General features: G+C 33.3%; 2 protein-coding genes across 5 annotated transcripts in view; both read right to left on the bottom strand.

The window, feature by feature from the left end:
- The window catches only part of LOC135845463 (alkaline phosphatase, tissue-nonspecific isozyme-like), a 199,436-nt gene extending 193,959 nt beyond the window's left edge, over positions 1-5,477 (bottom strand). Inside the window, exon 1 of the mRNA XM_065364034.1 lies at positions 5,046-5,477. The gene's annotated coding sequence lies outside the window, so the exon portion shown is untranslated. The remainder of the gene's footprint in view (positions 1-5,045) is intronic.
- Positions 5,478-19,285: 13,808 nt separating this feature from the next.
- LOC135843590 (uncharacterized) lies at positions 19,286-24,942 on the bottom strand. Of its 4 annotated transcripts, none has more exons than XM_065361523.1 (4): positions 24,524-24,942; positions 20,365-20,476; positions 20,183-20,242; positions 19,286-19,903 (listed from the first exon to the last, which is right to left on the bottom strand). In XM_065361523.1, the coding sequence occupies exons 2-4, from the start codon at positions 20,375-20,377 to the stop codon at positions 19,374-19,376; spliced, it is 603 nt and encodes a 200-aa protein (XP_065217595.1). In that variant the 5' UTR covers positions 20,378-20,476; positions 24,524-24,942; the 3' UTR covers positions 19,286-19,373. The 4 variants fall into 4 exon arrangements, with proteins under 4 accessions (XP_065217595.1, XP_065217597.1, XP_065217596.1 ...); XM_065361525.1 differs by having other exon boundaries at positions 20,183-20,239; XM_065361524.1 differs by having other exon boundaries at positions 20,365-20,430.
- Positions 24,943-27,497: the final 2,555 nt, after the last annotated feature.

Raw genomic sequence — 27,497 nt, 5'->3', positions numbered from 1 at the left:
TTTGTGAAAAGATACTTTAGAGTACCTATATGTACGAGTATGTATGTTTGCAGCGAAGATGCCCTGAAATTAGTAAGATATCAAATTTGAATACGTATAAGATGTGCGATGTTATAGAATGGTTTACCGAAGACAGCAGAAATATTCTCGATAACGTTATCTTTTCTAATTCGTCGACCATGATTAATTTACGGCGACCATTTGAGCGTGCCATTGTAGCAAATGTGACAATACGTACTACGACGACGTTGTGGATTTTCATTCAATCGTTCACCTCTCTGTATACTTCGCTATAAATGACAGCTAAAGGGCGAGTCTTGTGAAAATTGTGTATTTGATCCGAATATAGAACAGTTATCGAGCAAATTGTCATTCTGATAGTGTGACTGGTTTGTTTCCTTCGCCTTTGCATTGTGGTATACTTTTAATTAGTCTGCTGGCGAAAATTGAATTTCCACGAGTTTTTTGTTACGTATTTTCGCGCGATTAACCGAGTCAGCTTGAATTTAAAGCATTCCTGGGCGGAATTCGGTATTTGGTAATTGATTTTCGTCGATGATTGGTGGTTAACTGGGCGGTAGTTTTGTGTTATTATTGTAGCTACCTACTCGTAATAATATTGAATCGAAATCTAGTATTGCTTAGGAGGTATTCCCTCTTCCGACTGGTCAAAAGATGGGGTAAAACATGAAAGGGATATTTCGTTTCCCATATATTTTGAAAGGATAAAAATCTAAGTTGTTTGTACTTTTGAAATTAATATTTCTCCTTCCCCTCCTACTCCCTAAGTAACAGAAGTGATGTTCGATCAATTTAAGAATGAAAAATGTTCCTTTTTTGACTTTTTGAGGCTGTACAACGTTATTTTTTGGACCAGTTTTCCCTTTTTTTTAAATTCAGCCCAGCCATTCTAGACATTCAAACCTCAAACAAAAAATCTCAACATTGGTAAATTTTTTCAAAATGTAAGGAATACTGCCTGAATGATCACGAAAAAAATTTGCTTTGCATAAAATTTGAAATAAAGAAGGTTCTTATCGCTTTTCACGTTGGTCGAAAGCTAATTATTTAATTCAAATAAAAAACAGGAATTTGGAAAACTTGGCCAAAATTATCATGAAAGGTGTGGTATTTGGGGTATTTTGACACCTTGAGCTTGAGCACGAATCTATACAAGCATAGGTTTTAATCAAAATACGATTTTTTTGATAGGTAGGTACATATTTAGATTAAAAAGGGCAACTGAACTGGTACTGTTCAATTTCGAATGAAACCAAACCACATCGAAAGAACGTGTCTTAAAACTTCTGTAACCAATATTTCATGAGATAAAATTCATTTTTGGAACATTTTTGAAAAGAAAAAAATCCAAAAAAGTGTTTTGAGGTCGATTTTTCAACTTTTTTTCGTGAAATATACTTGAAATAAACTTTTTTGATCGAGGTGACTTAATGTGAATAATTCCTTCAATTCAACTTTCATCCATCAACAATAATTATTTGTACTAGTTTCAGGCCATTCTGGAGTCCTCAGCAACTTTTTCAGTTTTCTTCAGAAACAAAAGCCAAAAATGAAGTTTCCAGTAAGCACCGATCAAAGTTATATGTTCTACAGTTCATTTTTGGCCCCTCCAGAGCAATTAACGATTTCTGGAGTAATTTGAAAACAAAATTGGATGCTCTGAAAGAGTCAAATTTCGATTATTTTTTGAGTTGAGGGATCATGTAGATACATCAGATGATACATTTCCAAAGAAACTGCTCGTTTTTATGTCTTCTTTGGGAATTCGTTTTTTCCCCATTTTCTGGAATTTAAAAATTGGTCAAAAATTTATTTTTGAACAGGAACTTCCAGAATTTCGCAGTGATCATCTAAAATGAGCGAGTAGAGGAAGCCCAATAAGCATCGACCAAATTTGAAATTCATTTTTGACCTTTCCAGAGTGTTTGAGGTTTTTGGAGAAAATTGAAGAATAGCTGAAGGCACCATGAACCAAAACTAGGATTAAAAATCACTCTTGAAATATTTTTAAAAAAATTTTTTCAAGTTGTCAAGAATTCTCTACAAATTCAAAAATGAACTTTAGAACCTGAAATTTTGGTTGAAAAAAACTGCACCTGAATGTCGGATTAGGTTGATATGAATTTTTATTGGTAGGAGCTAAAATGGGAACAAAATAGGTACAGGTACCACAGGTACTTTTACCTACACGAATTACCAATATTTTAATTTTCTATCGCTTTGCTGTACCATTTTCCTAAACTTTCCCTTCCTATAAAATTTTTTTCAAAGGAAAAACGAGGTTGGCTTTCGACACGAAGTTTTTGAACTCAATTTCCAAACCGTAACAACTTGAAAATTGACGAAAAATATCTAAATAAAAACAAAAACACGATAAAAAAAATCGCCTCACTTATAAATATCAAAATTTGATAGTGAAGTTATTTCATTCCGAAAGTAGGTGACATACATCTCTGTCATCGCTCGGTACAGGCTTCTGTGTGCTTACGTAGAATATATTTTTCTATGATATATTGCCTAATCGAAACGATAATTTAACATTTTGGCTCATATCCACAGTGAAAGTATTCTTACGTAGGGAAAGTTTTCATTTTAGTGTAATTTCATATCTCATATGTTATATATACCCATAATTCGGATTAATACGAGAGTAAAATAGATACTTGTACCGTGAAAAATTATTCGAGTCTCGAGTACCTCTAGATATTTTTGTTGCTTTATTTAGGAACATGTAGGTATATTGGACGAAAAACATAAGCCAATACAACTCAATTCAAGGAAGTAGACCAAACAGTTGGTGATTTTCTCAAGTTTGTTTTCTTCCTACGAGTAAGTACATTTCCACTCTGTAGGACACTACAATACAAAAATTAAGATTTTTGATGAGTATCGTACGTAGGTAAGTTGGCTGTGAAAATTTCAATTTTTCAACGATTTTCAAATTTTACAAATGTTTCAGAATTTTATTTTCTCAGGTAAAAGAACTAGATACCTACCCATGCGTTTTTTTTAAATGTGTAAAGTGAAGAGGCACGTGATTTTTTATAGACTTTGAAAGTTGCAAACTTATTTAAAAAGAAAATAAAAAAATATATAAGAAAAAAATCTAAAATTAAATTTAAATTGTGGTGTTTTTTTTTCTTTTTGCTAAACAGGCATAATGGCTTATTTTTTTACTTTATTACTTCTCAAAAAAATATAATATATTTTCGAGAGAAAACATGTTTGAAAAAAAAAATCCTTGTTTTATTCACTTGTCTTTTTGATGGTAATTTTGAAAAAAACGGGCAGGAAATGCTTTTGACAGTCAACTGGATACTTAACAAAAAAAGAAGACGAAGAAAATAACTTTTACGTATTTTGATGTAAGTAGGTAGGTAGATATTAAGATAGATATAATTTTTGAATATTTTTACAACATAAACAGAACTTCTTTTGGTTGTTTGTGAACAAAGAGAATTAATCTTGAAAATTTTTCCATGTATATTTATTATTCTTATAATTTTGATTTTCATAAGATTTACTGATTTCGAAGCCAAAAATAAAAATAAATATTCCACTCTTAGTGGGATGGTTTATTATTAATTCATTCTCAATGATTTTGTTTCAAATCTGACTTCAAGGATTTAATCTTTTTTTCATGAAAAAATGATTCTTTTTTTCTTCACCTTCTTTATAAATAAGGCAGGTAAGTACTTATAGTACATAGTATGATTGATGCTTCGTGATTTTTATTCGTAATAAAATTGTGATAATCTCATCATTTAAAGAAATCATTGGGTAGGTAGGTATGGATAGCTTACTTCATAGTTGAAAAGTTTTCATTTTAACCTCAACTGTTGACCTCCCTACTCCAGAAAAAAAAGAATACGTTGTGAGGGGGTTCATTGATAGGATCTCGTTCATGCTTGAAGGATTTCCTCTAAATGATTTTTTACGAGCAATTATGGAAATTATTTCATTTGGTGTGACATAGATGATCAAATAGTCTGTTTTAACCCTCTCTCTCTCCCTTCAACATTTAAAACTATGTCTACGAAAAATCATCAAAAAACACGATACAAAACGATTTTATTTTTTAAATTTAAACTTCTTGTAGAATTAAAAAATATCAACCCTCTGAGATGATAAAGGACGGAGACCTTACTGCAGTCTCCAAAAATCCAAAAAATTTTAATAAAAACATTGAGAATAGTTTTGATTTTTCATATTATTCCTGCAATGTTACTAGTTCCCTTCGAAATGAAATCCCTCCCACGCCTCTAGCTGAGGTAGGTACCTACCCAAATGTGAAAATTTCTAATTTCCTTTTCAAGAATAATAATTTGGGCATTGAAAAAAAAAGTTTCTGCTTCTTAAAAAACAAATTTCAAGTTTTTTTATAGCAAAAATTTCTGCCAAGATACTCGCACGAGTATATTGAACTCCGATACAGGGCGTTCGAAAAATAGGTGACTGAATTGAAAGAGAATCACCCAGCAAGATATCGATAAAATGGCTTTATCCTCGGATTTCAAACCAACCAATCCACAATACAATTTTTTGATCGTCGTCTTATTTACCTATAATTTTTTCAAATGGGACGAAATTGCAACTTTCATGGAAAATGTTCATCTTTGTCAGTTTTGTACCGGATTTTTTTAAACTTACATGGATGTTAAACCCTCCTATAGGATCACTCATGGAAATTTCTTCATACAATTTTTTTTGCAAAATTCATGCAGGTACTCACCTCAGTTCTTTTAGAAGTAAAATTATGAGAAAAAAAAGTGTGCCATGTACTTTAATTTGATGTAGCTCACATGGTCCTTCAAAAATATATACCATAAAAAAATGGATTTTTCACAATTTTTCCCCACCCAAAGAGACCTGTTTTGATCAAAACAAATTTCTAAACACACCAACACCATGAACCTGAATTTGAATCACACTTTTAAGTGTTAAATTGACTCATACTCAAAAATTGAAAAAAAATTACATATCATATTCATTCAGAATTCAGCGAAATAATCTTAGGTACTCACTTTTCAAAAAAAAACTCAACAAAAATCTTCCAAAAAGATCAAAAATTACGTTGAACTACCGAATAACATAAAAAAAAAATAAAAAAATAATCCGCGCACTTTACCGCATATCAGTCGAAAAATACCTAATTGCGAACCAACAAACCAATTAATTTTACTCGATCGAGACACGTAAAATTTACAGCACGTGAAAATTGCGGCCAAATTACGACTCACACGCGAAACTTTTACATAAGCGTAACAATACCGAGATAGTTTATAGGGTAAGATACGAAACGTGTACTAACCGAACCACATTCTGTCTCGGATTCTAAAAGAGGGTTTTTTCGGTGGAAACGCGGCGAGTCGGCGATGCGCGCCGCGAGTGAAAATGGCAAATACGAGTAGTACACGTTTCTCTGGTTTACATGGTCTTATTCATTTGTATATCTGCGAATCTGATACTCTGATATACAAAAAGTAATTTCAATTTTTTCCTCTCATATTCGTTTTGAAAATTCTCAATGCATTATGATACACACAGCACAGCACAAGTACGTGCGCTTTACGAAAATTTTTCACGCTAGGCGGCTGTTTGGTATAACGATTTTCCAAATTCGTCTATGTAATTTTTTCCCTTTGTGTTGTCGCACACACGATTTATACTCGTATGATGAAGGAATCGACGATCATGACAGGGTATCCTCACTACCCTCTCTATCTCTTCTGCTCATATGTGTAGTCTGAATTCTGTACTTAGTGTATCGCTCGTTTGTATTCTACAAGAGAATGTTGAACTGCGCTTTTTAGTTCTTTTTTTTAACGTTTTGTTTAACGTATGTCATTAATCCTTCGTACAGATAGGTTAGTTTATTTTTTTTTCAACGTCGCCTTCGCTCTTTCCAATATCCGAGATTCGCTAGAGTAATTTCTTCGCTGAGGTGTCTTTATCGTCGGATGCATTTCAGTGGAAGAATCCAACTTTGGGCCAATTAAAGCGAAAAAATTGGCGCAGTTGACGTCTATGTAATTTTCAAATGAACTGAGTTTGTCGAACGTGTGTAACGATGCATTTATACGGACAGCCGAATGGTAGGCTTAAGGATAACATTTTTGTAGGTATTCGTCGACTTTAATAAAAATGTTTCGTGCTTTTAATTTCGTAATAGCTATATCTATTTTTGTTGATCATTTTTTCTAGTCAATGTATTTTATTTCGCTAATAAGTATTTGGAGGAGAATGGTCAATTTTTTCTGCGCTACAGAATTCAGTGAGCCAAAAAATTAATAGAGCGTGTCACCATTACATTGTAAATCGTCCTTTTCATCACATACTCATTACTTTTTCAACGGACAAAATTCACCAATAGACTCACTAGGTGACTTCTGGTGCATGTATCACCAAGAAGTCACCAGGATTCACCAAGTAGTCACCAGACATTCCAAAAAGTTTTCCAGGGATATGAGGACATTCTGATGATTTCTTCATCACCAATTCATAAAAAAGACATTACGCCCGTTTGGTGACTTCTGGTGAATCTGTCATCAAGAAGTCACCAGGATTCACCAAGTAGTCACCAGACATTCAAAAAAGTTTTCCAGGGGCATGTTTGGACATTCTGGTGATGTTTTCATCATTATATGTTCACCTGAAAAAAGTCAAAATCTCACTTGGTGACTTCTGGTGAATCTGTCACCAAGAACTAAGAAGTCACCAGAATTCACTAAGTAGTCACCAGACATTAAAAAAGTTTTCCAGGGTCATGAGGACATTCTAGTGATTTTTTCACCATAAATTCACCTGAAAAAAAAGTCAAAAACTGACTAGGTGACTTCTGGTGAATCTGTCACCAAGAAGTCACCAGAATTCACCAAGTAGTCACCAGACATTTAAAAAAAGTTTTCCAGGACCATGAGAACATTCTGGTGATTTTTTTCACCATAAATTCACCTTTTAAAAAAGTCAAAAACTCACTAGGTGACTTCTGGCTAATTTGTCATCATGAAGTCATCAGACATTCAAAAAAGTTTTCAAAGTCCATAATGCCATTTTGGTGATTTCATCATCAAAAATTTGCACTTAACAAGTCCAAAACTCACTTGGTGACTTCTGGTGAATCTCTCACCAAGAAGTCACCAGAATCAACCAAAGAGTCACCAGACAATAGACATTCAAAAAAGTTTTTCTGGGACATGAGGACATTCTGGTGATTTTTTCATCATAAGTTTACGGTTTACCTGAAAAAAAGTCAAAATCTCACTTAGTGACTTCTGGTGAATCTGTCATCAAGAAGTCACCAAAATTCACCACAGAATCACCAGACATTCAAGAAAGTTTTCTTGGTTCATGCGGACATTCCAGTGATTTCTTCACAAACAATTTGCACTGAAGAAGACAAAAAACCCACTTGGTGACTTCTGGCAAATCTGTCACCAAGAAGTCACCAGAATTCACCAAGTAGTCACCAGACATGAAAAAAAAGTTTTCCGGGGTCATGAGGACATTCTAGTAATTTTTCATCATAAATTCACCTGTAAAAAGTCAAATACTTATGTACTTGGTGACTTCTGGTGAATCTGTCACCACTAAGTCAGCAGAATTCACTGACGAAAAAAAATTCTAGAGTCAATGGGTCATGAAGACATTCTGGTGATTTTTTTCATCATAAATTCACCAAAAAAAAAAAAAGTAAAAACTCCCTTGTTGAGTTCTGGTGAATCTGTCACTAAGAAGTCACCAAATTGACCAAGGAGTCACTAGACGTTCAAAAACATGTTCAAAAGTCATGAGTAGGTACATTCTTCTGATTTTTTCACCAACAATTCTCCATAAAAAAGACATTAAACCTACTTGGTGAGTTCTGGTGAATCTGTCACCAAGAATTCACCAGACATTCAAAAAAGTTTTCCAGGGCCAATAGGCCATGAGAACATTCTGATGATTTTTTCACCAACAAGTCTCCATAAAAAAGACTTTAAACCTACTTGGTGAGTTCTGGTGAATCTTTCACCAAAAAGTCACCAGAATTCATCAAAAATTCACCAGACATTCAAAAAAATTTTCCAAGGCCATGAGGACATTATGGTTATACGAGTAACAGTGGGGTTAGATAGGACTGCTAGAAGAATGGATTATGATAATTTTCTCCTAAGGTGGTTTTCTGAGAAATATTCCTTTGAGAAGGAACATTTTCCAAATAAATACCTAGGTAGCTCTAGAATAGGCAATCCTTTCTACCTCTATGTACATAGTGAGAAGTTAATATACTATAAATAAAGAAAGCATTCTCATACCAATTACTTATGGTTTCTATTTACAGATGTTAGTGTAAAACAAGTAATTGAGCATATTATACCAACTAATTACAAGAAACTTATAATTAATCTGTGTGTGAGATAGGTACACAATACAGGGTGGACAGAAATATCGGGTACCCCTAAGAAAGTTTTTCATTAAAAATATAGGTTGGCAACGTGAAATAGATGCATATGATTGGTGAAATGTTATCTCTCCAGTCTAACAACCAATCATGTGCTACCATTATTATCATTCATTGTGACCAACCGAAGTATTTAGCAGAAAACTTTTTTAGGGGTACCCGATATTTCTGTCCACCCTGTACAAATTACCTATCTTCTGACTCTATGAGTAGGTGATATAACAACTTATTACATATAAAGCGATTGTACAAAGTAAAAGAATATGATGCGGTTGTATTCTTTTGACTTCGAATAATTAGGTGATTAACACATCATCACCGAGCATTCGGAATATTGGATTAATAATTAAAAGCAGGGTAGACAACACTAGTGTGAATACAGCATACTCGGCAATAGTATACTTTGTAACATAAAAATAAGATAAGTAATGTCATCCCCATACTTCCCTGATGGCACTACGTAAGGGTGAACGCAACCCCGGTAAAAGAATTAAACAATTTACCTTAGATGATGAAGATACATATAATTTACTGTACACGTTGCCTGCCTCTCCTTGGCAACCCCAATACTAGTCGCATTGGTAGGTATGGTTAGTAGATCCATTTTTGTAGGGATATCATCCCTGTTGTCCGGATTGATCAGGGATGAGCCAAAAAGTACCATGATCTTACAAGGAAATTAACAAAGTATTGCTTTATAAAAAGAAACCAAAGATACCATCCATAGATGGGTATATTAAAAATAGGGAGTATGAAACGAGCCATACCAGCCTTGCACACATTTGTCGCAACTGACATTGGTCCAGAGAGCTCGAGTGTCCTGGACCAAGTGATTTTTCTAGCATCACAATCCTTGCAACGAGGCTTGGATCGCGAGTACATTACGTAGCTTATTGCTCCTCCCACAGGATGAGTACAATAACCCACGCTCATAGAGGAATTACGCTAATTACTACTAAGGCGATCAGGGCATATCTGCTCATCATATGGTGATTTTTTTTTCATCATAAACTCACCATAAGTTCAAAAAACAATTTCAAAGGTCATGGGGACATTCTTGTGATTTTTTTCACCAATAATTCGCCATAAGAAAAACAAAAAACCCACTTGGTGACTTCTGGCGAATCCGTCACCAGAATTCACCAAGAAGTCACCAGACATTCAAAAAAGTTTTAAATGCCCATTTGGACCTTCTAAAAAAGTCAAATACTCACTTGGTGACTCCTGCTGAATCTGTCACCAAGAAGTCGCCTAAATCAACCGAGAAGTCACCGGATGTTCAAAAAATTTTTGAAGAATCATGAGGACGTTAGTTAGGGTGTTTTTTTCCTATTGCAATTCACCATAAAAATGACATTAAACCCGCTTGATGAGTTCTGGTGAATCTTTAACCAAGAAGTCACCAGGAATTTTTTCGTTATGCAATGCTACATACCGTATTTTTAAGTCGACGTGATTTTCTCATCATTTCTGTGAATTTGATGCTGTTGGGTCGATGGTCTAAAGAGGCCAGCCAGACAGACAACCATGAGAGGTCAAAACAGATGGGTCAAGGACCTTCAAAGCCATGTCGGGCTAGGTGAATAGACGGACAGACGACCTTGAAGGCTAGACAGGTTGTTCTGGGGTGACGGTATAATGGGAAGTGCTCTAACATCGAGACGGAGTACTTTAAGGAGCTCTATGGACGCTCCATCCTACAACATAATTTTTGCTGATTTTGGCTGCATATTAGGTGAGGTTATTTATGGTCTCGCCACGATAAATATTTTAATTGAACGTTGCCTTACTACCTACAACTTGCAAATGATACGCATTTCATCATTCATGTTAATAAAATTGCATAACCAGTTTGCCGTAAAAATGCTATACTCAATGAATTTTTAATTTGTTGGGAGGATGGTGGACTCGATTTACCCAAACTCGACACCTGAAGATGTTAATTTTTATGCATAAAAATAATCATTTTAAAATTTTATATCGACTTGCCACTCAACATATTGTAGATAATATTCACCAAAAATTGGGTAAATCAAGCAAATAAATAAATATGTTCCAACACACTGAAGTACTTATTTTTCGTCAAAAAAAGAATTGATTTTGAACCAAAAGTATATCTATCCATTATTTAAAAGCTTTCATCTTTGAAAATGAAAAAAAAACTTTGGGTATTCAATTTTATTCGATTTTTTTTTGAAATTTTTAAATTCGAAGGAAGAAAGAAGTAAATAGGCAGAAGCAAGTCATAGACTTCAACTTTTCATTTTGTATTTGTAGTTTCTTTTGAAGTAGGAACTTTCCAACTTTTTTTCGCCAAATTCCTCTAATTTACCTAAATTTCCGTTACAATTATCTAGGTAGCTATAGCTTTCATTTTAATGAATGAAAATAAATTTAGTTTATCGATATTTCTCGAATGTCTCAGAAAACATTTAATAAGTTTCTCAATTACAATATTATTTTTATGACGTCATATCGGTACAGTTCGCTATTTATAATAACGATACAAACGAAACGAACCACGAGCTTTTGCAGTTGGCTTGTTATAAAGGAACAAGAAACGGTAAAATAACTACATTAAACTGTCTTAAAGAGCATGTTATAGTAGTAATTTGTTACTGTTGTTTGCAACCCTTCGCATACTTGAACATAAGTTAAATGAGAATTAAACGTAGCTATTTTCGGCAATGTAAACATCAACAGTCTTGTTAATAATTTCGTTAGCGGAGTGACCGATCCTTGAGGTATGATTTAGTTGTTCATTAACGACGGTTGATTAGTTTCTCTGATGTTTAGATAGTTACCTTTTTTGTAGCATGTTTTTGTCTTATACTTACATCGCCAAATCGGTTTTCGTGTATGTTTTGAGGAAAATAAAACATCTACGATACGTTGATAGGAGTACCTATATCTACTTACTCGTGTACTCTCTTCTTAACTTATCTTTGTGCGAGTATCCTGTTTTGAGCTTCGCAATTTAAAAAAAAAAAAACAGTTATATTTGAAAACAATTGTATTATTGGTAAGTACTAAGTACATTTATTTCTAATGTTGAACAGAGCAAAGCTGTGAAAACTACTTCGAATCAATTCTTCACCCATTAATAAGTTTTTAAATGCACTAAAAACCAGATAAAAGTTGTTGATGATTAATTATATCGCGCACAAATCACCCATTTTATAATCATTCCTACTCACCCGTACACACTATTCTTAATTTCTGACACAAGAATGAGAAAAATTCTTACCAGTCACTGTCAGCTAGCAATGTAAAAAATGATACAGCTTCGCTCGTTGTGGTGGTAAGTAGAGATAGTTAGGTACGCCAACTACGTACAAATTCTTTTCTTGTTCCACGTATAGGTCGTAGATTGTACGACGAGAACGAGGAAAAAAGGTTTACTACATTCTGCCAGCTTTTCAGCTGACATCGCTTCAGCAAAATTGTTGCAGAAGAAAGTTTTTAAAAGTACATTGTTGCTTTGTATTATAATTTTTCTAAACTCGAGGTTAAATTTAATTTGTTATTTGGCTCTATTGCTGTCAAAGTACCTGGAAAAGCAACAATTTATTACACCATCTCAAGCACTGCGGTTAGATGTATTGTCTATACTATTAGTGTCAGTTATAACAACTTTTTTATAGCATGAGGAAATGTAGATACTCGGTAGTTTATTATAGAATGAAAATGATGTCGATTCATTAAATCTAACATCGCTGTTGTGAAGAAATAAGTAACTAGAGTATTTTTTTAACAAAAAGTTTTGAAGCATAATCGATTAATTAATTAAAATAAATTTACCGTGTGTTTTTTCCCAAGCGAGGTACATTATATTTGGGAAAAAAATACAAAAGAAAGTTTTCAAACAGCACAACCAGGTATATAAATGCTGAAATGGCCCTCAGCTGAATTTTCGAAATTTACCCAGTTCGTATTCCATGCCTAACTACATTCGTGATGAAGTTTTCCTCTTTCAGACAAGACAAATGAAAACAAAATTCTCATAAAATACTGAAAAGGTAATAATATTTCTTCATTTTCATGAGAATCTCAATCTCGTGTCAATCGTTTCATTTCACCTTTGATATTAAAATTCACTTCAAATTTATAGGTATACATAGGTACATACTTTTTGAAATTTTACCTCTTCGATAAGAATAACAAGACTTGGGAATTTTCCACGAAGAAACTTTACAAGAAATTTCAATAAAATCTCATACGAGTAATTTTGTGTTACGATTTTATGATGAAAAAGATGCATATTATTTTTATACTCGCATCAGTTTCTGCTTAACTTACAATATAGCGACTTTGTGATGTAAAAGGTCAATTGAAATTCAAACTTGTAAAATACGAGTAAATTTACCGAGCTTTTCAACACCAACGTCTAAAATTAAGGAATCATTTATTATCTCAATGCCTCGCTCTGAAAAGTTCCAGCTTGATAACAAAATGAGAGCATGACTAAAAAATTTAAAAGTTGCCCAACTGATAGGTAAGTAAGTACCTGTTCGGTTGTTTTCATTTACCTAAGAAACATTTTAAACAATTTTCTCTTGCTTGGGTAGCCCAAAAAAGTTAATTTGATGTAGCAACCTATAAAAGACGAATGAGTCGTTTTAAAGAAATACAAAAGAATTTCAAACGTTTTCAAAATATGTACCTAGTAGGTATTGAAAAAGTCAACACTAGGTGAAAGAACGATTGCGTAGGTACTAAATTCTATTTTTGAAAAAAAGAAGGAAAAAAGAAAAGAAAATAAGGAAATGAAAAAAAAAGTTATAATAATTTAATTTTTTTATGTGAACGGTACCAAATTGAAAACGTGATAAAAATACTACAATAAGTAAGCGGCGGCGTGGTGTAAGTTAGCAAATGAAACGTTGCTATCAAAGTGATTTTAAAATACGTTTAACGAACACCATTGAATAAATCTTTAATAAAAATCACCAATTCCAGGACAGACTCGGCTAGGAAAAAAAGTGATAATAATAATGAATAAAGTCTCGACGAATGTGGAAGTATGAACCGGCTGCTAACGCTTCCGAAAGATTAATTATGTAATATCCAGGTTAATTTTTCACGTGGCGTAAAAATGACAGACATGCTTAAAATGACTAGATCAAGTTTGAATATTAATTTTTGATATTTTTCGTAATGCTCGCGTCTCGACCAATACCTAGCAGATTTTCAAAATAATTCAATAATTCACGATGGTGCGGCTATCCAGACGAATCTCTTCACTTGTTTGCTGGGAGGAGGAGGAAAAACGGATGCATGATGGAATTTTTCAAAGATTGCATTCTTTTGTCAAGAAGTTGGTTGCATTGCTCATTTAATATTGACAGTACACGAGTGAGACTTATTACTTTTTAATAGCAAATCTGATTAAGTATTATCTCAATGTGAGAGGTCATACTTGAAGCAGAAGAGAATTTCAAATGGACTAAGATGTCTTGAATTTTAACCAAGTTCTTTCGAGATCATTTCACAATATAAATACTTTGATAAAATATTTAATTTATTTCAATTTTTTCATTTTACGAGTATTTATCAATAAAATGAATTAAATGAATAAAATCTATCCTATAAAGCTGCAAGAAAAATAAATACCCCAAAAATACGCGAAAAATACGCGAAAAATCGGAAAAAAGTCCTGAGCCCGATCTATGGCACCTAGAGAGCTGATTTTTTTTTTAATCGACAGCTTAACGTCTCTAGAATATAGGAAAAATACGCGGGGGCAAAAATTTTGAAATTAAAGGGCCCAAATTTTGAGTTTAAATGGGCTGTTTTTGCCGTTTTTTCGATTATTCTCAAATATATCAAGAACGAAAAAGGCTAGAAGGGTGGTTAATATCTCATTTTAAAGAGCATTAAGTTCTGAACATTTCCCTCGATTACATTACCCCTCTGGGGTTTTTAGTTTTTGAGCTATTTTGAATTCAAATTTCGAATTTCAGTTACACCATTTTGAATTAAATTATCTCGAAAACTAAATACGCTAGATGGGTACTGTCAACGAGGGAAATGTTCGAAATTTCATGCTCTGTAAAATGGTGAAAACAGATTAGAAAAAAGTTGCTCAGATCGTGCGATTTTGATCGTTTTTTATGGAATCTTGAAACAGAAAACCGTTAAGACGGTGCGTGTACTTATACACCCACACAAGCATACACACAACCACCAACGTAAATGTATCAGACAATGCATCGCTGTTGTTGTTATTCCAGACAGGATCACGCGACATGCGCGCGCATACAAACCTCCCACTCCTCCAACAACGGAATTCTTAAGTACAATGCGAGGATTATGATTTATGCATATCGATGAAGCGTGAAATTCTCAATCTCAACAGAAACAGATACATATTATTGCTAATGTTATAATGTTAATCCGTCTATCATCCGGTACTTTGCTTTCGCGTCTATCATCTATCATTTTAATCAAAGTTTTAATCGAAGCATATACCAGTGTCTCCAGATTTTTTGGATGCGAGGTCGAGGTCGCCATTTCGCCGATCTGAAATCGCCAAAAATCGCCAACGTACCAGTGTCGCCAGATTTTTCGTTAAGCTACCACCAATATTATGTCAATTTTTTTCTGAAATTTTCAGAAAAAATTGTATTTTTTTATTCCTTTCAGACTGCGAAAGGAATAAATTTTAAAATTTGTATTTTTTTAATAAAAAGTATTTTTATAATTTTTTACAAAAAATATTTAAAAAAAAACAAAATTTAATGAAAAATCCCATTAAAAAAGAAAAAATTGAAGAAATCTCAAATCGCCAAAAATGCGACAAATCGCCAACAGCCTTTTTTGGGCGCTTTTCACGATTTCAAATCGCCAAAAATGTGATAAATCGCCAAATCTGGAGACACTGGCATATACTTGGGAGCAAACTTTTTCTGAGAGTGAGCGAAGGGGGGTTTGGGGGCGCAGCCCCCAAGAGCGAGTTCCGAGGGCGAAGCCCGAGGAACGAGTATGGGGGTTGGGCCGCGAAGCGGCCAGGGGGCGTAGCCCCCTAGTAATAAATAAAACAAAACAAAACAAAACTTTGGCTTTAAATTTTAATTATTTTGCTTGAAATTAATTCAATTTAGATTGATATCGTGTTCAAGTAAGTTTATTTAAATTTATTTTATCCTACTAGTAGAATAAAACACTACTTTATTCACTCTCGCTAGTCGCTCGAGTGATCAAATGCGCGTTTTCTTTCCACGTTTGGATAAAATATGTTATTCAACTAGTGAAATACCATTAATGTACCTACCTACTTCAATATTTCCATAATTTTGTTCATTTTAAATTATCTGAATTCAATAATTTTGGTATTTTAAATTAGGTACCTACTAGAGCTGAAAACGGTTACGCTACCCGCTTACTGGTATCTGGTTAAAATACCGGCTAAACCCGCTAGTGGTTGTATCGGGTTGATTCGGATATAGATAGTAGCGTATAGCGAGTACAACCCGAATGTTTTCGCACTTGGTCTGCGCACGCACCCCAAAATTTGATAATGTGTAAGTGGGAGGAGTTACACTTCAACACCTGTTGTTCCTATGTGTGATTGACGTTTGACATGATTGATGACAATGATGATGTCATGCCGGTACACCAGCTACGCATTCAATGCGCTACTAGTTATATCCTCAACCGGTGTGACATTTTTTCAATTCGCTACCCGCTACTACCGAGTCTAATTTGATTTATTTTTCTTCATTTTGAATCAATCAGTATAGCCCTCAATTTAATTAAATTTGAATTAAATATATTTTTCATTTAAATTATTTAATTTTTTTCAAAAACTTCTGAAAAAAAAATTATATTTGCATGTTTGAAATTTAGGTACATTTCATCATGAATTCCCAATGTATTTGTGCGTTCTTCCCTCGTCATCCACCATAAAAAAAACTCACTTCAAACCAAAAAATATTGAATTTCTGAGATCCAGTATCAATTTCATCATCTTTAAGGCTTATTGTTTTTTTATCATTTTTTGGTACCCCAGACCACAAGGTATGGGGGCAGTGTTGCAGAGCGGAACTGACCCGGAACAAACTGAAACGCTAAACCCCTTACTTTTGGGAGAATTTTTGTGGAGTGGAACGGAAACTGGAGCAACTTACAAAAAATTAACTGAAGTGAAACCGGAACCAAACTGGAGTAGAAATATGGGTTTTTAACACTTCGACCTCACAAAATTTTTTGACCTATAATGAACATTTTGCAAGATTGTAGTGTGAACAACACGTGTTTTTGCTGAAATTTTACCTCAATAAACCAGAAAATTATAACAAGACACAGTAAATGACATGAAATAGACAATTTTCAGCTCATCAAAATTCAAATCCAGAACAGTCAAACACCAAGTAAAACCTTCTAAATTTCATTGGGTATTTTTGGTGCTTCTTTTATGTTGTGAGATAGACTTGAAATTTCGTTAAAACACTCTGAATTCAACCATTTTTCAAAATTTTGGGTATTTCAACTTCAATTTTTGCTCCAGACACAAAAATTCTGACGTACTTTGAATGCAATCTCCTCTAAAACAAAAAAGAAAAATCAGAGCAGAATGGAACACTAAATTGGAACAGAACGATATTTTTAAGAGGAGCGGAACGATACAAAAAACCAGAACAGAATTATTTTTTATGCTGGAGCTGAATGCTGAACCTGGAATGGAATTCATTCTGCTCTGCAACACTGCCGGGGGGGTTTCTCTAATTAACATATTTATTTACATCTTAAATCTAAAACTAAATCTAAACACAATGTAATATCTTAATTTACCCCTAATCCTAGATTTAAGATGCGGGGGGATGGGGAGGGGGAAAAGCAGGTTGTCCACTACGACCCATACCCCCTATGCGGTTGCCAAGTGTCCAATCTGTTAAAAATAATGTAAAATTGTGTCATTATCAGTAATTATTTATTACGGTTTTTCAAGTTTTTTTTTACTGGTAATTCTTCGAATATTGAGATACATTGTATTCGTCAAGTCAACAAACATCAAAGATAACTTCAGACTTTGTAATATTTTTATGCTTGTGATTCCGATTTTCAAATATTCTAACTAATGTTCCGATCACGCTAACATTCGTATTATGGTGATTTTCTACCATTTTATTTTAATGTACATATTTGTTCGTTTGTAAATACGAGTAGGTATGTTTAAATACATCGTTTTATTTCAAAGTGTGCATCATATTTTATTACAATCACTTAAGCAGGCTTCGTTATTCACACTTGCCCATCCGGTAGACTGAGCCCCCCAACCCATCTTGGAAAAAGGGATTTTAGGGAGGAGAATTTGGTGCATAGGAGGGGGGCCCAACAAGTGTTGGTCTCCCCTTTGCATTACAAGAATTTCAGATATGGGAGGACTTTTGTGAGGCAACTGGTGCACTTGCTAAGGCCTTCTCACCAGCCACTCACATTGGACTTGAGAGTATAAACTAAGTAATTACGACTAATTAATTCAAGCTGAAAAATTTGGGAAAGTAGGTAGGTACAATTAGTTAAATTGGTCTATTTAGCATATATGTATGTACAATAGTTATTTACAACTTAAGGTAAAGCATTTTGACAGGTTATTTACAGGGCTTCTTCAGGTTGATGTTGGGTTGACCATTGATGTCTAGATCAAGATTGAAGCTGTTCCTCCTTCGGGGTAAATACTCTGACAGTAACTGAGTGGTCTTTGAAGCATTCAATGATGGCTTCACTGTTGGCCACTCTAGTTTATCCAGACCGCGCCCTAGTCTAGGTATACCGCTATCTTTTTGATCTTAAGTTATTGTGTGAAGCTAATTGAAATTAGGTAGATATGTAATTTCAATACTTCCTTCTGAAGCATGCATAAGTTATATTGATTTCAAGTATTTCAAAGAAAAATGAAAAAGGAACAAATGGGAGAATTTTAAAAAATGTTATGCAACGTCGTCGTTTTGAACTTTAGCAATTGTTTAAGATGTCGAAACCTAGCAATAAGCATAAGATGTAAATTGATGATAGTAAAAAATAACCTTAAATACGAAGAAAAAAAGTTAAGTCACGTTTATTTGGTACCGTATGTCGTCTGTTATTACGTAAAAAGATTTAAATCACATCGTTTGCCTGCTCTGTTCGTTCGCTTAGATTAGCTGAAAATGGAAAACGAAGTGTGCAAGGCCTTCTTTTCTTTTTTTCTTTTTTAAAGAAGTAGGTACTTCGGACGTAGTTTCGAAATTATTCTCGCCGACGACGAGGGAGGCACGGAAACGTAAATTTATGCAAACGCAGCTTGCAAACGAAACGATAAATCAATCCAAGTTTTAAAGCCATATATCCATTCTTTAATTAAATTTATTTGTTGTTTCGCATTTGCAGGCGTGTATTTCATATTGCAATGACTTGGTGTAGGTACTCGTAAGGTGTAGACTGGATGCGCCTTCTATGTAAGACCTTACTCACTACGGTAGATACCTACTAATATCATATTCGCTTTATGCTATAAATACCACCTCGACCGTCGCCGTGCCATCGTGTTGAGGAATTTTAATGAACTAACGCCTCAAATTCTTGTGCATTTGATCAAATGCAGATGCGCCAAGTATGGAAATTTTACCTCCGGCGTATTTCGTACACAAATACAGATGGGATTAAATCTAGATGATGGAATAATTTTTCAGATTTTGTGTTTTTTAAAGAATATACGATTAATTTTTAAAGAGTTGCTGAACCAACGTGACTGTTTTTGCTGGAAGAAAAAATATAAATAATTGTAGTGAGCTGCTAGACTATAGAATAATCATTGATAAATAATTGTGAAAAACAATCTATGGGATCTATATGTATTATTTTCTCTACAATATCAATGTAACAATACCAAATATATAACCAAGCCTAAATAGCTACGTACTTCTAATTAATAAATAACACATTTATTACGTTCCTTGACTAAAAATGAATTTTTATCACACCACTCGTTAATAAGATTCTTGTAAATTTCCGACGATTCCCAGTCTACTGCTTTTGTTTTACCCAACTGAATACCCTTCGCAACCCATGATGTAGAGAAATCACCTTTCGCTAATTTTACATAGGAATATTGATACTTACCGAAAGCCCAATTCTGTACCTTATCTTTAGGAGGAGTCGCTATTAAACTAATATTAACGGCGCCTCCTGTGAGATTCCAGATTTGGCGTACATTTCCATCTGAAAATCTGAAATGCATTTCAACCGAGTCGTTTCCTTTCTTCCACTTGAGGTGAGCATCTCGACCAGCAATTCTCTGGTAATCGAGACTAAATTCGTCGGTTTGGAACTTTTCGGTGACATTTTGTTCAGGAGGGAGATTATTCAAGAAGTCTTTGTTGAAGATTGCAGGTAGATCAGATTCGAAACGACTGCCTGAAGAGTTTGCGAGGTTTGTTGTAGTTGTACTCGTATTATCTGTAGGGAAGAAATTCAGGCATATTAATACGGTTCGATCGTGTTGTCAATTTTCAATTTTCATACATTTAATGGAACTGCAATTAGTATTTGGTGAAGAATTATTCGCATCGAATCTTGGTAGCTCTCAGCAGTGTGGATAATTGAATATTACTTATTTCGAAATATATGATGATTCCATTTAAATATATTTTTCCTTTCCCTAGCTCTATTGTTTTTATATTTCAAAGTTCTACATATTGTATGTATAGGTATAATAGTAACATGATCATCCCTTACCTGTATCTGCAGCATACACGATGAAACACGCCAATATTGTCATCAAGCCAATCACACCTGCTTAAAAATTCACGAAAATTAATGCAAATTAATATAATAATAAAAAAATATCCATTATCGAACATTGCAATGAGTTATTAATTTTTTTTTCAATTTTTGATGGAAGTAGGTACTATACTCACCTAAAATTTTCATTTTGGAGATTCAAGTTAAACACGCAAACACGAATATCTATCTGAGCAACAGAACTATGAACAGGTTAAATGAGATTCAGTAAATAATTCTTCACCACCCCTGCATTAATTAGACGTTTATTTAATGAAGTTACCTGATTATTTTAGGATCTACCTATCTACGTAAAATACAGAAATATTTACAGTTTGTACCTTTGATAAGAATTATCGCGAATAAAATGTTATCTACCTTCTTAAATATCTAATAATGAATTGTATACCTAATCAAGCGAGCTTGTTGATGGTTCATTTCATTACAAAATAATAAAAATTTTAAAGAACAATCGCGGATTTTTTTTATCAAACGCAAGATGCGTGTTCTGTGCGTTGTTTAGATTATGCTAATTGTGGGAAAAACCGAAACGTTTTTGATTACCAAGTACTATCATCTTGAAACAGGTTTGATTTTGTTGTTGAGTCGTTTCAGTTCAAATCGCCGAATTTTTGCGCAAAGGGTCAACAGTTTCTTGAAAACTTTTTATGTACGTAGATGTACAATTGGACCTTGATAAGAAATGTGATGAATTGAGGAAATTCCAGTTTTTCTAGAGTATTTTGAGGGGGAGATATGAGGGCTCAAAGTTTAGAGGAAAATACTCAAGAGTTCATCCTGAATTTTGAGCTTGGATAACATTCAAACTACAAATTGACAAAAGTTGCATTTTTTCTCAGCTTTTAGGATCGATAGAAGAGCTTTTGGAGATGTGATAAAAAATCAGTGTTTCTATATTTTTAATCGCCACAATTCATCTAAAAAAACGTTGAAAAATTATATTTTTTCATCGTGTATCGTCCATTTTTAATTTGACGAATTTAGTCTCAAGTATAGCAGAAATTCATCAGTTTAAATTTAGGTACATCAATAATTGTCGAATAATTCGCTCAAATATGATTCGTGATCATCAAACATACACCTTACTTCGAAGTAATAATTTGATCATTTGTTTGGAAATTAGTCTGGATTTTTTTCTAGCCAAGAAAATTTTCATACGTTTATTTTGAAAAAATTTTGGAACTGGGAAGAATACTACTCGGTCCCTGAATCGTTGATTTTACTCATTTTACAGGAGTATAAAAACTCATAGATTTCATTAACAATAATTCAACTCTCCAATTGAAAAAATTATAGGGTCCTGTCGGGACAAGGCTTGAATTTTCTGAAAATGTCAAAAAAATGCATGAATCGATGAAAAAATCAAATAGTCAGTCATCATTGCAGAAACATGCCCGTATGGTCAGAGAGGGGGGGTGGTGGTAAGTACTTGCCCAGAGCCTCTTTGACGAAATTTTGTAAGCATTTTTGTTTTCCTTGGTAAATTGATAGATTTAATCGATTGTTCAAAAATTTTACGAGACTGAAAGAATTGACTCACATCAAAAACATGGCTGTTTTATTTTTTTAAATACTTCTTGGATACTTAAATTTGTATTTTTGAAAGCTATTTTCTTCTATTCTTCAAAATTCAAATTTTGAAAAAGTTCTTTATTATTTACATCTGAAAAATTTCGCGTGTTAAAAATAATACAGGGTGTTTAACGGTCATGAAAGTCATGAAAAAGTCATGAATTTTCGTAGATGGTTATAAAAGTTATGAAAAGTCATGAAAAATCCATGATTTTGTTCGAAACACACTTCAAAATTTTTTTAAAAAGCCCAAAAATGAAAAAAAATTTAAAAAAAATTTAAAATTTTGAAGCAAAAATAATGAACTCCTTCATTCATCACGCAAAAAAAATCGTTTTTTATACCTCTTGAAATACTGATTTTCGAGAGCTTTTGCCCTCGCGATTGCTCTTCTCCTTCATTTTTGAATTTTTCAAAAAAAAATTCATCATTCGAATTTTAAAATTTTGAAGCAAAATAATAAACTTCTTATAAGTAACTCATACATATTACACAAAAAACATCGTTTCTTATACCTCTTGAAATACTGTTGTGTGTTTTTTTTTAGAGCTTTTGCCTTCGCTTCGCTCGGGTCGTTTGCTTTTCTTTTTCAATTTCGAATTTTAAAAAAAAATTATTATCCGAATTTCATTGTTTTATGCCTCTCAAAATAGACAGTTTTCGAAATGTACTGGCGTTTCAATTTAAAATAAAATGTCGTCGCAGTTTCAAGTCATTCAATTTTTTAGGAGGGGGAGGGGGTATTTTCATGCGGTTAAAGTGTGAAAAATGAATCATGAAAAAGTTATGAAAAATTCCCGAAAAAATTACGTTTTTTTGTCTGGGAGTTTTGTTAAACACACAGTAATATTCTCTTTTCTCCTCTTGGGGTTGCTGCTATTTAATTAGATAGGGTTGAAATTATATACGTTTAAAAAAAAAGGAAGAATTAGGATTTCAACAGCGCAAATCACATTTAAATTGACCCTTATTTGGGGCCAGGGATGAAGCGACCAAAGGGCAGGGATATTCTGAACCCTGAGAATATTTGTAAGTTGGCAAAATTTAACAATTTTTTATGATAAGTAGGCAAGTTGGCAATTTTGAATGTTCAATGATGAACTGACAACTCTAAAATTTGTAAATTATCTTCAAAATTGTAAAAAACTATATTTTTTACACAAAACTCCTTAAAAAAATTTCGCCCTCGCTCCCCTCGAGTAATGTTTTGGATTTCTCTTGATATTTCTGAATTTTGAAAACTTCATCAAAATCAAAATCATTTTATATGTATTTAATCATTTTTCATCTGCATCTTTCAATTTTTTCAGCTCCTTATTCTTAATAAAAAAATAAATCACCTAAATACAATTTTTTCGCCTTTTTAAAGTTGGTATGTATTATGTTGGGAAAGCATGAAAAAATGCAGGGCCTATCTTATAAAAGTAGTAACTAGCTAAGTTGTTGGAAAATTTACGGTTTTGTAGTTGTTGGCATTTTCAAGACCCCCCCCCCTCCCCCTCACAAAAGATAAAATTGGTTTGCTTCACCCCTGACTGAGGGAAAGTTTCATTGAAATGTACAACGCTGGGGCTTAGATAATCGAGGATGAAAAACTTTGGCTTCTACCCCTTTTTGATCATACATATGAACCGTTTTTTCTCTCTTCGAGAGAAAATTCTGTGAAAAATTGCATACCTACCAAAATCAATGAAAAAATGAAATAGGTAGGTCTAGTCGTTACAAAAAATTTAATTTTGAATCCTTAGTCTGACTCAGTGGGTAACTATACGTATTATTCTACCATACCTACATCGACTTATGTCGCTTGAAGTTGATAGCAAAGTAAGTAGCTTCACTGTATGATTGACGTGTGTAGTCGGCTTATTGAAAGTACATACATTTACTTAATAGGTATAGGTAAAACTCTCAGTACCGCACTGTTTTCAGAGCGGTATTGTTACACTTTACCGGCTACTTTCAGCAGTACGGTACTGACGCGAGTTTATCAGTGACACAACCGTAATATCAACAATACCTATGTGAGTATGCATAAAATGGCGATTAGTGAATCTTTATAACATTTTTCAGACGTTTTTGAGCGAATCTATTCTAACTGAACTATTAAATTAAATATTCTTCTGTACTTTCAATACTATGATTAAGGATTTGGGCCAGTTCATTCCTCATATTCGTACATATTCGATGAAATTTAGTTTCAACTTTCAAAAGATATCAAGTTACGTTGTTAAATTCTTTTATGAATAATTTTTTCAAAATAAGAACATCATAGACCACAGTACCTGTTGATAATTCCTTGGGAGAGTTGATTTACAAACAAAACACACATTGAGAATGATCAAGTGAAGTGTAACTAATTTCGAGAATAAACGGTAATACATAATATGAGTATATAAGTACTTTGGTAAAATTCACATCACTTTGTTATCATCACATTATAAACAAAACAAAATTCATTTTCTGATACCTAGATAGAAATTGAACATCCACGATTTATTTCAAAACTAAACGAACTAAACGAAGTAAAATTCACTCAAAGAAGTAAGAAATCACATGTACGTAAATCTGTAATCTACTTTCAGCCAGTTCATTCGAAGGTATTCGATGAAATTTGTGTTCAAAAGATATCAAGTAACCATGTTTTAAAATTCTTTTTTGAAGAATAAATTGTATGTACGAGTACATAACTAAACTACTACGTACTTCAGTAAAATTCACATCACTTTGTTATCATCACTTCACATTTTAATGTAAATACTAAAAATCGAAATTGATTTTGTGAATAAATAAACTAAAACAAAACGGAATTCATTTTCTGATAGATAAAAATCAAACACCCATTGCTTTATTTCAAAATTAAACGAATAAGAAGAAAGAAATTCATATTCAAGAAATCAAAATCACTACCACATGTACGTACGTTATCTTTTCTATCTACTGAAAAACACGCTTCGAATGTAAAGCAGGGTTGCCATTTAGATAAATAATTAAAGAACTACAATTGTAATTTTTTTTACATTTTTGTGTAATTTTGTACGCATAGTGACTTAAAGACAACTGCCTTGTTTTAAACAGTGAGGCACTGAGAGCTTTACCTATACTAATTAAGTAAAACATATTACTCAACGATTTGGCAAATGTACGTGAACACCAACTCGTGTGCTTTGCAACGCTCGCCTTCGGCTCGCGCTGCAAAAATCACACTCGTTGGTATTCACGCACTTTACCGAACAGTTAAGTAATATACTATTACCCTACTGACGACTGTACGAGTACATGTAGACGTATACCTATCTCAAGCTAGCTGCTTCTCGATATACGTGCAGAAATTCCTTTTGAGAAAATGGAGAAATGTTTAAAATAGTTGCAATATGAATATACGAGACGTTTTGAAATAAACTTGGCATATAGAACGTTCAAGCTTCACTACCTGTTGTGATATACAAAGGCATTGGGAGGTGAAGAAAGGATTGTTACTAGTTACATATTTTTGAACAACTATACTCGTACCTATATGACAAATGACGTACCGTACCTTATTCATCTAGCTATACACGTGTACTCCTAAGTGTAATTACTGTGTGCGAGGATAAAAGTTGACTTATCTTCTCGTTTAATTAAATTTTGACATTTTTGGAATTCGCTGTGTCCGTTGAAATAAAAAAGTTGAACGGGGAACCCTCGCGAACTCTTCATTTTATCCGCAGCTTTCGTCAAATCTTTCGTAAAGTTTTGAGCTAATCTATGTTGAAATGTGCGCGAAACGTTCGCTTATTCTTTTTTTTTTTTTTTCAAAATAAATAATTCTCTTTTATTAAGATTTTCTGTAGCATTAAAGTTAATATTACCTGCAGCAACTTAATTATGACTAATACGTCGGTTAGGAGTTTTATTTTTCTACTTCGCCGGATATTTTTCTTTCATGTTTTTTGCCTTATTCGTGGTCGCTTGTACATACCTAGTATTTTTATTTATGAAACGAAATGTAGGTAGGTAGGTAGTAGGACTGCGTATGTATTTTTAATTATGTATTTTTTTTATCTTAGAATTTGCACCCGGTTGATAATACCAGTTAAAAGGATGTATAAATATTTGAATTAGCTGCTGAAGTAGGTACGTAATGTGTTTTGTAGGTTTGTAGGTAGGTTTTTTCCTCTTTCAGAAAGGCTTGTTCGTTTACCAAGGATATATTCGGCTTATATACGATACGTGTACCTATACTTATGGTACATGTAGGGGTATGGTAGGCGAAAAGTGGGCAAATATTTTGTAGGTAGGCTTGTTCGGTAATATGGCACGTATAAAATATTACTTGTCCAAACATATACGAAATGCCAAAGGAAATGCGTGAAATTTTACCTTATCGGACACAGGTAGCCGTGGCGTTATTTTTGTAATATTTTACTCGCAAGTTTATTCGAACAACTTTCAAAAAACAAAGAATCTGTTCGACGTTTGCAGCATTAATTCGAAACGTCGTAAATTTATAAAGCTTTCTGAAGTAGGTTTATAAAAAATTTATAAAATTTAAAAGCGGCTTTTGCACAAACCTACACAAAGTTTGCAATAATTGATAGCATTCCTCTCCGGTCGAAAAAATTTCTCAAGCAATAAACAAAGTAGTAGTGGATTGATGTGAAATATGTGGTTTTATTTGATTCAAATTTCCCAAATGAATTTAACTACGCACTTTCCTGCCTCAACAACTTGAAAACTGCCTCTGTTGTTTTGCCTTTAAACGCTATATTCGTAATATACGCGTAATTCAATGTGAAGATGTAGGTACACTTATTTACGAAGGTGAAGGATCGAAATTTAAATCAAATTCGTTCCCTTCTCAACTTGGCAAAGAGCAGGTAGTACGCGTATATTTTTCGAGTTGCGGTAAACTACCTACGTGTAAATACTGCTGTTTAGAAATTTCAGATGGTGTAAAAAGTGCCATTGTTTAGATATACTGTATTAGGTTCTTGACATATAAAAGCCTGTCCTTGAATTAAAAGCCATCAACGTGTTTACAAACTGGGACGAATAAGTGCTACGTTAGATACGAAGGAATGCGAATATTTTAACGAAATTTAGCCTAAAATAAGAAGGATTTCAAAACTGTCTAGTTTATGTGCTTACATTATAAGCTTGCCTCTTGAGCAATTCAAATTTGAAGATCATCATTTAACGTTGATGTGATTTTACAAACGTCATCAGCTGCAAATGCAATTACCCACTTGAAGACAGTAGAATTATTCCTTCAATCAAAGTTATCATTGAGTAAACTTTTTGATCAAACATGGAACTTGAATGCCATGCAATTCGTGGCCAGTTTTGCAGGGTGGTGAAAAATTGTTTGGATTTATAGAACATTTTTCTTGCAATAAAATACTTAATACTAATCTTGATAACATTTAATTGATACCCAGTTCGAAATGAAAACGTGTAAAAAACAAATCTTGGTCAATAGGTAAGTACTCGTAGATTGCAATGGGGAAAAAATTCATTTTTAAACAAAAAAAAAATCCAAAAATGACGTTGTTTATTCCTTTGAATTATGAATTTTCAGAAGCTTTTGGCCTCGTTTCACTGAAATAAATTTTCTGCCCTTCTAAATAATTGAAACTTCTGAAAAGTTTTTATTCAAATCCATAAAGGATTAAATCCAGAAAAATCAATTTCATTCATC

Source organism: Planococcus citri, chromosome 4 (genome assembly GCF_950023065.1).
Source record: "Planococcus citri chromosome 4, ihPlaCitr1.1, whole genome shotgun sequence".
NCBI classification, from domain to species: Eukaryota; Metazoa; Arthropoda; class Insecta; order Hemiptera; family Pseudococcidae; genus Planococcus; species Planococcus citri.
Note: the sequence above shows the minus strand (reverse complement) of the source record. Positions and strands in the feature narration are given on the sequence as shown.

Coding starts and splice junctions, on each gene's coding strand:
- LOC135843590 (XM_065361523.1), bottom strand. Junction 19,904..20,182: donor CGTGTATGCTGCAGATACAG/GTAAGGGATGAT, acceptor TCTTCCCTACAG/ATAATACGAGTACAACTACA.